The 14,240-nt window shown below is 34.3% G+C and overlaps 1 protein-coding gene and 1 long non-coding RNA gene across 3 annotated transcripts; one reads left to right on the top strand and one right to left on the bottom strand.

The window, feature by feature from the left end:
- Nucleotides 1–6,695: 6,695 nt before the first annotated feature.
- LOC142556639 (uncharacterized) lies at nt 6,696–13,456 on the bottom strand. Of its 2 annotated transcripts, XM_075668118.1 has the most exons (14): nt 13,439–13,456; nt 12,692–12,786; nt 12,540–12,594; nt 11,532–11,620; nt 10,292–10,316; nt 10,133–10,171; nt 9,932–10,049; nt 9,627–9,802; nt 9,261–9,537; nt 8,650–8,816; nt 8,303–8,471; nt 7,812–8,150; nt 7,448–7,513; nt 6,696–7,244 (listed from the first exon to the last, which is right to left on the bottom strand). In XM_075668118.1, the coding sequence occupies exons 2-14, from the start codon at nt 12,767–12,769 to the stop codon at nt 6,890–6,892; spliced, it is 1,953 nt and encodes a 650-aa protein (XP_075524233.1). In that variant the 5' UTR covers nt 12,770–12,786; nt 13,439–13,456; the 3' UTR covers nt 6,696–6,889. The 2 variants fall into 2 exon arrangements, with proteins under 2 accessions (XP_075524233.1, XP_075524234.1); XM_075668119.1 differs by lacking the exon at nt 13,439–13,456 and having other exon boundaries at nt 6,782–7,267; nt 12,692–12,780.
- Nucleotides 12,686–13,469, top strand: LOC142556640 (uncharacterized). Its single transcript, XR_012822664.1, has 2 exons — nt 12,686–12,802; nt 13,392–13,469. It is a non-coding gene; the product is annotated as an uncharacterized LOC142556640 (long non-coding RNA).
- Nucleotides 13,470–14,240: the final 771 nt, after the last annotated feature.

A 14,240-nucleotide genomic window follows, 5' to 3' on the forward strand; every position in this document is an offset into this window, starting at 1 on the left:
TTAAGTAATATATGTGCTTCGTAAGCACGGATTAAAGTATGTTTTTTTTGCAAATTTTTTTGAATTATTTTTAAAATACATTTTATTTATAAAAAATCCCAGAAAAAAGTATGAAATATTAATCTACTACGAAGAAATCTGATAAGAAGAGCGAAGACAAGAAACAATAGATAGTTGATATTGTTCATGAGATTTATCAGAAATTGTTGGAATTTCATTTTATCAGCAAAAAAGGAGAAGAAAAGTATAAAAGATTAATCTAGTACAAAGAAATCTGATAAAAAGAGTGAAGACAAGAAACAATATATAGTTTATATTGTTTATGAAATTTATCAGAAATTGTTGGAATTTCAGTTTATTAGTTTCAGAAAGTCGATTTATCAGAATTGCTTATCAGAAGTTATTTTTTCCTAAATTGAACGTATTGCTTAATTTTGTCTAACACCAAAAAAGAAGAAATTGTTGGAACATTTATGTTTTGGTATTTACAAATAATTAAGACAAAACTTATTTAAAATAAACTGAACTTCAAACCAAACAGAACTGACTATGTAAATAAGTTAACAACTGATTTACATAAACTGAACTAGTCGAACAGAACTGACTCAGAACCAAACTAAAATATCTCTTATCAGAAACTTGCTGACACATCATTTTACACCAGTGGATAAACTGTTTTTGGATAATTTTTTCCATAATTTGCTGACGCGGCCAGAATCAATCTTTCTACGGATGTCAGGAATGATGTTGTGAGACCCCGTTATTTGCTTTACGTTATTTATGTAAATTTTGAGTCGTTAATCAATCATAATGTAATCGAAATTGAGACTGAAAGTTGAAATAGTTTATTAGATTTTGAACTAGTACATTTAACTAAAATAGTGAATTAAATTTAAAAAATAGTCCATTTAATTTTAATGGTAAAATGGTAAATACTCATTTAAAATTTGAAATAAATGAAAGGATGGCAAAATGGTGATCATGAAAACAAATCAAATTGGTGCCTTCCCTCAAAGTGTAGATACGTGGAGATGGAATTTTTAATAAACAAATAATGAGGATTAGTGCACCGCCTCAATTCTTATATTTAATTGGTTTGATGTACTGATTGTGCCAGAATTGCGCGCCAAATTTTCAATGAAGTTAAGCTTCGAACCCTTGTCCATCGTTTCGAACTAGCTGCGATTCCTTTGTAACTCTGAATTCTCGTAAGTATTTTGAATTAATTCATTTATTAGTTGTGATAAATGAGCTTAGGATGTAAATTTTAGTTGGGGCATGAGTTGTGCTTAATTAATGAAAGATATAAGATGATGTAGCATTCTGCATGAGCATATTATAGACTAAATTAAGATACATCATTTTGTTAAACTTAGGAAATAATGATGATGGTCATACTTTATAAATAATATCAAGTGAATTAAATAAATTATTAGTTATGGCCGTAAGTATCTATTTTGAATTTATACGAATAGACAAATTACAGTTGAGCTTAGAGTCACTGAAACTAAATATTAACGAATAAAAATGAGTGGTAATTGAATTTTTAGTATTAAATATAAATTGAATTGTAGCGTAGAATATTGGCTGGCTCAACTAAAAGACATCGAGAGTAGACAAAGAAGAATAATGTATGTTGTGATCGAGTAATATACGATGGGTATCTGTGTCATATAATATATGTTTGATTTGATTTGACTGAAAATATATGTGTCTATATGCCTTATTTGTTGAGTTGATGTGGCATACATGACATTCATGATTGATAGATCAATGTATAAAATAAATATTTTGTCAACAGCACGTCATTTTATACATACATCGATACATGACATGCACGTTGAGCTATGATCCTTGGATACCTTTATATCTTTGGATTTTGATTCTAGAATTTTGAGCACGATGCTATGTTTGGCATTATGTGGCTCTTAAAAATATAGTCATTTGTGGCTCCTATGATTGATTGGTTGAGATTTGGGATTTGATGGCACTTTGCCAACGCTATCATACGGAGATTCCCTTATACTTGATTGAGGCCGGTGTGCCAACTCAATAATTGATTTGCTAGCGATTCGATTATTTTCTATACATGCTAAGTGGATGGGCATTTGACCTGATATCTCCACAACATACATGCATTGCATATCTTATATCATTGTGTAGATACATGTTGTATATATTATGGTTGTTCCATACGGAGCGTTTTCTCAACCCCAAGGGGGACTTTTGTTGTCTTTGTGTGTGGACAATGGCAGGTACTCCAGGTTATCAGGAGATTGGACAGAGTACTTCTGAAGGGAGTCACATCTGAGTTGAGTTTGAGTGATCTATCCCAATGTATATATGTATCTATATACCGGGGCATGTCCCGGAGATATCAGTTGTTTGCATGTAGTTGATTTCAATCATGTGTGGGCTTATTTTATGGTGTGATGTGTTGAGACGAGACTTTATTATAACTACTTTTAGTATTATAATTATTGTTGACATATTTTGGGCTCATTGTAAAGAAAATTTTCGTTTGTTTTTCGCTGTAATTAATTAACTCTAATCAAATTACATTGTAATAATGATTATGAGTTAAGGACCTCACAGATGACCTGGACAAAAGATGCTGAAACAACTACATTATTTGGAAACGGATCTTTTTTGAAGTTTGTGACCGTTGCAGTTCAGAAACTGTAAATAGAAATGCAGTTCAATTGAGCAGGGTGGAAAAGTTACGAAAATTATCAAGTTTCAAGAACACTAACCATAAGGGACGACGTAGATGTTTAAGTTCTCTGAGCATCCATAAACAAATTTATGTACATTTTACATTTTACCTAGTCAAATCATTATTTGAGTTGTTCTAATATGTCGGTTTGGCTTCTTTTCGCACGTAGTTTTTTATCCAATTGACATTAAACCTCGAGAATACATAGTTCAGTTGCTAACCCGACTGAATTAAAGTTAAAGAAAAAATTTTGTTGCAAGTGTTCATTCAACCCTCTTTCTGATCACTCAACCGGTCATATCATTATCAACACAAGTCACTTCAAGGTAAAACTCATAATAATTTTTTCTTTGTTTTTGTATCGATATTTTCAAAGCACAATATTTAGATTGACATTGATGCTCTCGAAATGACACAAATTTTACTTATATATTAATATTTCTAGTTTTATATTAATGCTCTTGAAATAGCATAATATTGAGATTTAATATTGATGTTCTCGAAGTAGCACAAATTCTAGGTTCTATTGATGCTTCTGAAGAAGTACAACTTTTAATTTTATGTCGATACTCCTGAAGTAGCACAACACGACTCTATGTAGATAATATTGTCAAATCTACGAATAAAATATAAAGATCTAAAATTCATCAATATTCTCTTCCGATATTTATCAAAATTCTTTAAAAAAAATTGATTTAAGATTTGTCAACAATATTTATCTAAAAGATCTATCAATATCTATGAAGAATATTGATAACCAATTGAAGGATCGTGTGCTGGTGCCTTTGAAGGCATTTCAAACGCAATATTCTCCAATGAGCTGTAATAGCTCGTGTTCTAAGAATATTAACACCGATGAACTAAATCAAGTTTGGTTAAAAACCAAGCGGAAGAAACTCGAAGTAATCCTTCGTGAAGAAGACTTTAAGTTAGAAAACGTTTTAACTTATGTAAACTGAATAACTGAAAAGCAGAGGATCAGTTGTCGCATATATCAGTTCAGTTATGGCAACAACTGAATTGACGGATACTCTAACTGATCAAGTCATTTTGAAAACAGCAGTTAATCAGTTAAATACACAAGATATGTTTATGGATATTCGGAGACTTCAACTGCTCATACGTCACCTCTTCTACCACCTCGGGTAAGATCTACTAAAATACTTTGATTTGTACAACTACTTGTACAAACCCACTCAGCTTAGGACTTACCCACTGCCTAACTGAACTCCTAGTCTAGACTGAAGGCATCACCTTTCAGCCAACACTTCTTTAATGTCTATGTGAGAAAGACTACATACACAAGTTTAACGTTTTTGTGCAAAACTGTATTTTGGTGGTGGTGGAGTGTTCGTGTGTGAGAACTGAACAATGAATACACCAGAAAGGTGTTCTCACACACTGAGAGAAGTGAGCTTCTAAACTAAGCTAATAATACTTGAGTATTCCCTCTAGGCTGAATGCTTCTTGAAAGCTGATAAGCAAATAAGTGTGCCCTTTATTTTGTTTTACCACACTTTCTCTAGTGTTGTATGGTTCTCTTGTCTCTTCGAGTCTTCACTGATCTTCTATTTATAGGCGGAAAACTGATCGTACAGCGGGAAACTGATCGTACAGTGAGACTCAATAATTGTATCCGTTATATTTTGAATTCGTTCCTTGGACTTTATGTCTCGACTTTTTGACTGCTCTTCTAAAATGTTTGTCTTTAATGCTCTGATGCAACGTTCATTATTGTCATTTGACTTGACAATTGCTTTGTACCTTTGTATATAGCTGGAATCCACTGAATGAGTTTGTTTTTATCACAACAGAAAGATTCTTAACTGACGCTCCGAACTAGTCAGCTGAACTAATCTTCAGTTCGACTGGTAAAATCAGTTGACTCGTCAGTTGAACTGATTTCACTCTCGTTCAATTGAACTGATCAGCTGGGTTTCTTCATCAGTTGAACACTCCTTCGGCTGGCCGGGATCTGAGGTTCTCCTGTTGAACCACCTATTAATTGGACAATCAGCTGAACTACTCTTTTGAAGTATCAGTTCACTTGATTTGGTTTGTGCGATCAGTTGAGTCTTCAGTTTGCGATGTAAACAACTCGTAACTGATCCTAGCTTCTGCACACTAAGGTAACACATTGGTAACACAAAATAACAAATTTTGTTAACATCAAAATTAAGATTGTGAACTTGAAAAGTTCCAACAATCTTCCATTTTTGATGATCACAAAATTTGAGATGTTAAGAACAATATATTCAGTTCAAGGGTTAGTCTATTTCAACATCGTTAAAAGATCTCCCTCAAGAACTGAATTAAAGACGTTTTTGAAAAACAATTTAAGGATTGAGGGTAAAAGAAAAACTCCCCCTAAAAAAACTGAATTAAAAACCTCTTTGAAAAACAGAGTTAAGAGAGCACCTTCAGTTGAAGAAAGCTCCTCCTTAACAACTGAATTTTAAAAACTGATTGAAAAACAATTTTTTAATTTGAGAGTACAAGAAAAACTCTCCCTCAAAAACTGAATAAAAGCTCGTATTTGAGAAGTAATTATCTAAGCATTCATTCAGAGGTATAATCATTCAAGCAACGTAGACAAGAAATCTGAAATATTCATTCAGTCACAACGAAACTCAGCTGGATAAACATGATGTTTATTTAATCAAATAAATTTCCTTGTATTTTTACATTTAGGATATTATTGGTTTTACTGACAATGTTTTAATGATAGTTTTATAGATAAATTGCTGTAGATGATTATTGAGATAATATTTTCATTTTATCAACTATTCAAATTCTGTGAATGTACTTTATAAATATGGCTCTCTAATTATGAATAAAGCATTATTATTCATTCTCTCACTCTATCCTTCACTATTCATAAATAAAAAAAATTTCAGTACTTTTACGTTTTTAAAAAATATATATTTATTATCAAATATTTAAAAGTTAAATTTTATAAAATAATAATAATAAAATTTTAGTTAGAATTAAAAAGTTAAATCTCAACTTAAATCTAATTTTATCTAAAAAACCCATGATTAATCGCATTTCGGTTTTTTAACACTTAGTGATTAAGGTTAACCTTTTTTTTACACTTGCAGTTGAATTTTTTTCACGCTTTTGCTCAAGCAAAATATCTATTCACACTATGATCTACGTTTTTTCATGCCTTTTCAATGCATATCTAGGTATATTATTTTTTTTGTGCGTGTGTGTATAAATATACTATAATATTTATAAATTAAGAAAGTATAATATTGCTTTATCGAAAAATATATATGATGATAACAACGTAACTCAATTATATTAAATCATATAATCCAAAGCGTATCCATAATTTTCTTAACAGAGACAATTGTTACACGCCCAATAATCATATTGACCTAGTTGCAATTCATGATAATACGTGATCTTGACACTAATGTCAATTGTAAAAGTGATTCGCTTGACACTTTTAACTTTGTCGATTTGTGTTCGAATCATTGGACCAACTTGCCTCGTCACTTAAAATGGCGGGGTTGGCTACCCGTCTAGAAGCGAGTTTAGACAGGCTAGCACGTTTGGCTGCGGGTCACCGCGTTTTGGAGGCTCAGGGCTTACTCAAGAATGGTTAATGTTGTGGAAGTTTAGAATGTTATGACTTCTTTTGACCGGCCACCTCACCAGCTATCCAAGGCTAACGACAAGGAGCTTGTTTTGTGTTTATTGATCGGTTTTGTTGGAATAAATAATTAGGTGTTGTTTACTTCAATGAGACATGTCTATTAATCCCAACTCATCCACTAGCATTTACTGGTAAAAAAGGAAAAAAATCTTCAAAATGAATTTGGTGTGGTTTTTATCTTCATGTAATCCTGTTATGTATATAAAATATCTAACAATTTAATTTTTGTTTCAACATTCCTGATCCTTCTTTTCGCATTTGACGCATAAAAACGAAAATCAGGAGTGAAAACTGGAAAAATGGTTCAAGACACAATTTAGAGGGAAAAACACCAAGAAATCTCCACACCAGACAAAATCAACAGCCCAGCAAACTAAGGATGTCTAGAACAATGCCAACAATACTGCAAATTGAATTCTCAGAGACAGAAATATAACTTAGGTATCATCAATATCACAACACAAACCAAGTATCAAAGTCGACGATAATTCATCGAGCACCCCGAATCGCTAACTTACTGCTTCATGTGGACTCAAATCGTCATATGATACTAAACCCCTTTGTCCACGGGGACTAAGTGAAGGGGATGATGGCTTCACTGCACGGTTTCTAGGAGCAGCTCCTCCAGAAGATCTAGATGGAGATGAACTACGGCTCCTGGAGCCTGAAGGAGACCTTCCCCTGACACGTGTGTGCACATCATCCATTTTTGGGCCAAGACGGGACTTTAATTTGTCACTGATTACAGGGAGCCTATCTGCAGGACTGGGACTGTGAACAGGATTTCTGTTATGGTTCCTGTCACGACAACGGTAGGAAACAGGGCTTCGAGAAACAGACCTGCTCCGGCTCCTCCTTTCATATCTAATATGAATGACATTAAAAATCTATGCCTGCCTCAGTAAATCATAACATTTCGGAAAGACCAAAACTTTGCCAACAGACCACCGCTTTGACCTTTCCGTTGAAGAGTGTAAACAGCATGCGCCATGCGACCATGCATACAAAATGGGGAAAGAGCGTTGTGAGCGAAAAAGGTGTGTGGAAGGAGGAAGGGATAGACAGACCTGGGCGGGCTCCTGCGCCTTCTTGGTGGGCTCCTGTAATTTCTTGGTGGTGAGCGTTCTGAATATCTGAAAAACAGCACAGGTCCAAGAACATAATATAGAAATTGTGAGACCACATAACCCTTAAGCATGTAAATAGCCACGAAGAGATGAATAGGCCAGGTTTGCAATTGCTTTAATCCATAATTAGCGGCCAACACTCAAGTTCATCTTGATAACATTTAAATCTACAAAATTGTAGAATATGCTAAGCAGGGGCCATATTCTACAAGAATATGGGCTATAAATGAAACATTTACAAGAAACGATGGGCTATAAACGTAACATCACAAACCTAAATTTTCACCAGGCATCAGAAAATTACCTGTCATGGTATCTTCGAGTGTTTCTTCCACTGTAACTATAAGATCTATTTTCTGGAGATGGTGTGCGATATTTTCTCACAAAGGAGTACCGTTCAGTAAATCCCCGCCCTTTTTTAATGCGCTTCTGAGTTCCACCTGGAGAGCGGCTTCTGGACAAATTTCGACCTCGACTAGATGCAGCAGGTTGAGATCCTTTGTTTGAAGGACTTTCCACAGGACTTCTTGAAGTATTTTTCTCACCTTGCTGATCAAAAGCTCGAGGAAATTCATCGCTTTTTTGGAGTCTAGGACTTCTGCTCGGAATGCCATGCATACTAGATCTTTGCCTTCCACCAGGACTAAGAATCATTAAAAAATCAAAAGTAGTTGTGATCATTGATCAATATCGCAGAAGGTCAACAACAATTTAATAATTTATGTTATTTGGTGTTGAACATTGTATAACCCAGAGAATCATGAATAGCCGTGAAAGCGTGAGTTGATCAGCTACCTGGATCTGACTGACCCATCAGTTTTGTGAATTTCTCGGGAAATTTCACTCTTGTTGAGATCTGCCCCATGTCCATTCTTCATGAGATTATTATTCTTCAGAGAAAACTGTCCCTCTTCATCACTTGATGTATCCCTTGTGTGTTTCTGTTTCACATCATTTAGCTGCACTGTAAATCCAAAGAAAGGAAGAGCTGAATTTTCTCTCTCTGCCTTCAAACATCGAGTCTCATCATAAAGAAGACAGATACTACTTATATTGATCCAAAACTAAATTTGTTTCCTTTCATAAATTGGGACATTTAAAACTATGAAATCATTTATTCACAGCAGCAAAAAGTAAGATACCAAGACTTTGACCAGCTGGCTTCTCCCCTTCTTTGCTTGACACCTTAATTTTATCTGACGATTTGCCCCTACTCGTATTTTTTGCATCAGAGCTGGCGCTTTCGCTACTGCTAGTGCTCATGCTACTACTACTGCTACTATCAGTACCACTGGAACTTTCCACTTTCCTGAGAATGAATTTGACGGAACACATAAATCAATGGTAGATAAATTGTGCCTCGACGATTTGAATCCAAGATCATGAAGGAGATGCAACAGTAGAACTGTTCCACCATCCTTTTCTCTAACTACTTCTATGCATTAGTCACATCCTCAAAGATTAATGGTAGATAAAAATTGTACCTCAAAGATTTGAGGCAATCATAGAACTAGATCGGTAATATTAATGGTAGATAAATTGTGCCTAAAATATTTGAATCCAAGATCGTGAAGGACATGCAAAATTAGAACCGTTCCACCATCCTTTTCTCTAACTACTTTTTTGTATTAGTCACATATTTTGCTTTATATCCAAAATTTAAAATCAGTTCGTCATATTCCAAAGGATCAGGGGGAAACATTATTCTCATGCTTGCCTGATAAAATTAAGAAAAAACTATACTCAAAAACACCTTTTGGACTTCCGTTTTGGTCTTCCGTTGCGTTCAGCTATTTTCTTTTTTTTCCCACGTTGGTGTCTTTCCCTTGTTGTTAACTTCCTCTTCTTCCTCCGTCTCCTATCACTGGATGAACTAGAAGAGCAAGTGTCAGACTCGGAATCAGATGGTGAAGAGGAATCTGTCTCTGATGAAAATGAATCAGAGTCTGTATCAGAAGAATCAGAGGAAGAGTATTGTCGCCTTCTCTTTCTTCTAGGGTCTTTAGGAGATGCTTTCTGATTACCTCTTCCTACGTGGTGTCACAAGCTAACATTTCAAAAACAAAAATGCTAAAGAATCTAACAGTCAATCACTACTAACTCAAAATCGAACAGATACCTTTCTTTACTTCAACCTTTTTTGAACCAACTGAATTTCGATTCTCAGTCCCAGATGTCTCACCACAATCCACAATTTTTACAAACCCAGATGGTTTTCCATCTGCTGTTCCTATCTGCTCAACTTTCTTAACAATTTCCATTCCTTTCACAACCTTTCCAAAAACAACATGTTTCCTACGACATACAAGGAAACAATCAGAAATCAGTTTTGCAATCACATCCGATTTCGCATACCCCAAGAACAAATGAGGATGAAGGAAATCAACACAACATATTTGACTAACGAAGCATAAAATCACATACCCATCCAGATGAGGTTGGCGTTTAAATATTATAAAGAATTGAGATCCATTTGTGTTTGGGCCACTATTAGCCATGGAGAGGAAGCCTGGCTCACTATGATCCAACCTAAAGTTTTCATCTGCAAACAAAGATTAAATAAGTAAATAAATCATCAAAAAGAAACAGGAAAACTAAATAAGTTCAAGCATACAAAAACCTCACCAGAGAATTTCCCTCCATAAATGCTTTCTCCACCAGTGCCTGCAAACCACTAAAAGGTTGTGCCTTACAAGTCTAGGAATGAAGAAGGAAGTTATACTAACTACCAAGCATCCATCACAATTGAAAATATGAAAAACTGAAATGAGAAGAAAAACGCACCATTTCCTATGGAAAAATCCCCACCCTGAAAAAAGAAAAAAATATAGATTACAATTCCAAATACTATTGACATTGTTTGTAAAGAGAAAAGCATGCAACCAGAAAAGCATGCAACCACAGAAAATGTAGATGTGCACGAATTTCCCCCAGTCAAGATTCTGAAAAATATTCAAGATACAAGCAAAAAATAGAAATCATTTTCTTCTATCACCAATTATGTCCCCTTGACAATACGATGAAAGAGGATTTTGAAACAAAACATCACCAGCATACTTCCTATACATTTGTTGCATTGACAAGAATTTCAGATGACATGAAGACTTGAGAAATGCTGAGAAAAAGAACCAGTTAATATACAAAACATCTTAAATGCTCTACATAGGAATAATCCTAAAAAAATATAATCAGTTGGATTTCCTATTTCCTTTTTGTACTGGAACCAGTTAATGTACAAAACATCTTAAATGCTCTACATAGGAATAATCCTAAAAAAATATAATCAGTTGGATTTCCTATTTCCTTTTAGTGCTGTTTCCCTCGCTCCTCTCCTCTCTCTGTTTTTTCATTTTTCCCCTTTCTTTTGGCTCATATTATATCCATGGAAGAGAATGGTGATGTAAGAGGCCAGAAAGATAAGGAGTGTCACAATAAAGAGCAACAGCAGTTGGTTGAGAAAGTATTGTAAACTGCTGTGCACTAGATTGCCTAAAAAAGGGGGATGGCGATAAAAGGTCATATAAGGCCAGCGAGAAGGAAAAAGGAAAAAATGTCGCAGAAGTACTGAAAGGGAGCACAGGGATGGTACAATACCAGTAGAACTGGATGAAAGAGAGTGAAAATTACCACTATGGTCACATACTGGGAACAACCGAATCATATGAAAAACTTGTTCTTGCTACCAAAAATTGTATTATGTTGCAACCACCATTAACAATAGAAATCCAAGAAATGAACACTATTTGCAAATCAAACAAAGTAACTAGTAGACAGGACAATAAATGCAAGAGTTAGTCTTAAAGGCCCCTTTTAGGTCTAAATAGAAGAATCAGTCGTAACAAGATTAGGACTAGAGAAGAAGAACATAATCCTCTCGGACACTGGGATACATTTAACAAATATCAATCGGAGTTAGCTACTGCAAAAGCAAAACAAGATTAATCTGCATAAGGCAACAGAAAACAGGAAACATGAATATGCTTTTCTGTGAATAGCTGCTGGTTTTAAAACATCAAGACCATACTTGTGCCATGAATCCTCTAATTATCCTATGAAATGTGGAACCCTTATAGTGCAGAGGTTTCCCTGTTGAGACTCCAGTGCCTTTCTCACCTGCGTGACAGAAATATGATTGACCAATCAAAAAACTTTCAGCGAACCCTATTAATGTCAACTCCAATCAAATCTCAAAATAGAAAGAGAAGATATGGGAAAGAATAAGGAGGAAAACACATTTCAACATCCATGAAAATTAGTCCCAAAGAAGAATTGAAACTGACTACTTACTATATGATTCGAGTATGTAAATTTGGGAGAATTTATCAATCTTAGACAATCAAAAGTTCTATTGTGCCTTACTACTTTTAAAGTAACATTTCATTTTTATTCTTGCTCCCCATTGTCCTAGAGATTTTCAAGGAGACAAATCTCCTGTGGAGTACTGATTGATGGAGAATTTATATGTTGTGCAATGATTCTAATCATATATTAATTTTCAGGCACGAACATGTTATAAACAAAGCAAATAACTTTTATGATTATGAAACTACATTTCATACAACCATCAACGACAAAGTGTCATTTTATAGCAAATGAATCAAAATTTTTCATGTGAGGTTTATCTTTCACTGTATTTAGAACGTAATATAGCAACTTGTGGGCATTGCTCGCTTAAAAAGCATAACCATTTCCTTTCAGTTCAGCATGTGATTTTGAAATAGATAAAACTATAAAATTCAAAATGCAATTCCCCAAACATCCACTTTTGATGTGTATTTAACGAGTGCACTCTTTTGAATCAAAGACCAGAGATAGCAGAGGATTAGTTATTGCTTTTCTTTCAACTTCCAAGTTGGGCATGCAGAAATATAGGTTTGGTGAAGAATGACGTTGGCATTCAAATATTAGTATGCATCAAGACACCTGTATACAAAAATTTTTAAATCATATCTCTAAAAGGTACTGCTAATGCTATCATCCAAACAAAAATTAGACAGAACTTTAACGTTGACAGTGCAAATCAGCAGTATACCAGTGCAAAGCGCCCGAAAATTTTCTGCAGTCTTGGGAACAATGTTGGCAAACAACTACATTCCATCAAAAAATAGAAAGACTGAATCAAAAACAGGTAAGTTGATACACAAAACTACGAGGTTATTGAAGGCCTTATGGTAAAGGAATCACCTCAATAACAATTCTTTCTGCAGGGCCTCCGTTGATGGATACATCCAAGTAAACTAGTGGATTATCTATTTTCTTCATAGTTTCTCCACAAAACACTATGAGAAAATGAACGTTATTGAATCAAATTTCATAGGCGTGTCCCTCATATATCAGCAAGTCAATAGACATGCAATCACTCGAGTAGGGGCTACGATACTTCAAAAAGAATTAAAGAGTATCACGTGTTCTAAGAGTTCCTCATACATAATTCTGAGATGTTAGCAACGAATAAAGAAGAATTAAATCAGCATTTGGTGCTCACAAATAAGAAAAAAATATAATTGGTATGAACAACAATGATGAAATGAAAATGCAAACTATTGGCAGCAATAAAAAATGAGAGAAAGGGAATGTAAGGAAAACACGAAAAAAGGTAATTTTTTAAGGTGATAGCTGTACCCAGAAGCACATAACAGTAGGTGACATCAAGAAAGCATAAAACCTTGAGTCCATAATCATAAACCATAAAACACAACTAATTTAGAGGACGAGAGAAATTGAACATTCGTAAGAAAAAAAGCGAAAAAAACCGTTAGAAACATAAAAATCATAGAAAGAACAACGCACGGGAATTACGATTTTCGATTCACAAAACCCTAAGCCCTATTACTTGAACACATTCCTGCGCAATAAACAATGAATTTACCAAGTAAAGGAGCAGTCTTTGGTGTGTAATCACGAGAAGCTACGACAAATTGAGAGCAGAACCGAGGGAGCCGCTTCGTGCAGAGAAGATTGGGAGTCGGCGGAGCAAGGCAGTACTAAAAGAGAGTGAGGTTAGCAGAGATATTTTGTTAAAAGATTTTCAGTTTTGTTTCGTATTTTTATTTTCATCATTATGATCACTTTTTAAAGCGCAGGTCTTGAAACGGTCACACGAATTTTTATCCGTGAGATAAATCAATACCATCGATATTTACAATAGCAGGTCTTGAGACGGTCACACGAATTTTTATCCGTGAGATAAATCAACCATATCGATATTTACAATAAAAATTAATAATCTTAGCTTAAAAAATAATATTTTTTCATGGATGACCTGAATAAGAGATCTGTCTCACAAAATACGACTCGTGATACCATTTCACAAAAGTTTTTATCCTTTTTAAATTATTATTTTTTATGAGAATTTCACAATAAATATTCTTTGTACTCAAAACAATTTAAATTCATAAAAAAATTAATTACCCTGCTAAAAGTAGAAATTAGCCCTCGGAAATATTAGCCCTCGGAAATTGAAATTGAAATAAGAAATAAATTTTTTCTTTTTTTGGGGGTTCAGGAAGTACATTAATTTTTCTTTTCTTGACATTGACCGAACAAAAACTTGGTTTTGGATTTGGGGATTTGAAGTCAATTTATCCACCATGGGACTAGCATTTTTCATTTTATCAAAATATATAATTTATTATAATTGTGCAATCCTAATCTTTTAAGTCGTACAGTAGCACAAACACAACGTTTTGATTGATATCTCAGCAAGAATAACTATCGCATACTAAAAATTATC

This window comes from Primulina tabacum, chromosome 9, assembly GCF_025594145.1.
Source record: "Primulina tabacum isolate GXHZ01 chromosome 9, ASM2559414v2, whole genome shotgun sequence".
Lineage (NCBI taxonomy): Eukaryota > Viridiplantae > Streptophyta > Magnoliopsida > Lamiales > Gesneriaceae > Primulina > Primulina tabacum.

What these genes read in the sequence shown, in the direction of transcription:
- LOC142556639 (XM_075668118.1), bottom strand. Translation starts at nt 12,769, where the DNA reads ATGAAGAAAATAGATAATCCACTAGTTTACTTGGATGTATCCATCAAC. An exon ending in CAGAAAGAATTGTTATTGAG is followed by an intron (nt 12,595 to 12,691) that starts GTGATTCCTTTA and finishes GATGGAATGTAG; the next exon opens with TTGTTTGCCAACATTGTTCC. An exon ending in CCAAAACGGAAGTCCAAAAG is followed by an intron (nt 8,817 to 9,260) that starts GTGTTTTTGAGT and finishes ATTCATTCTCAG; the next exon opens with GAAAGTGGAAAGTTCCAGTG.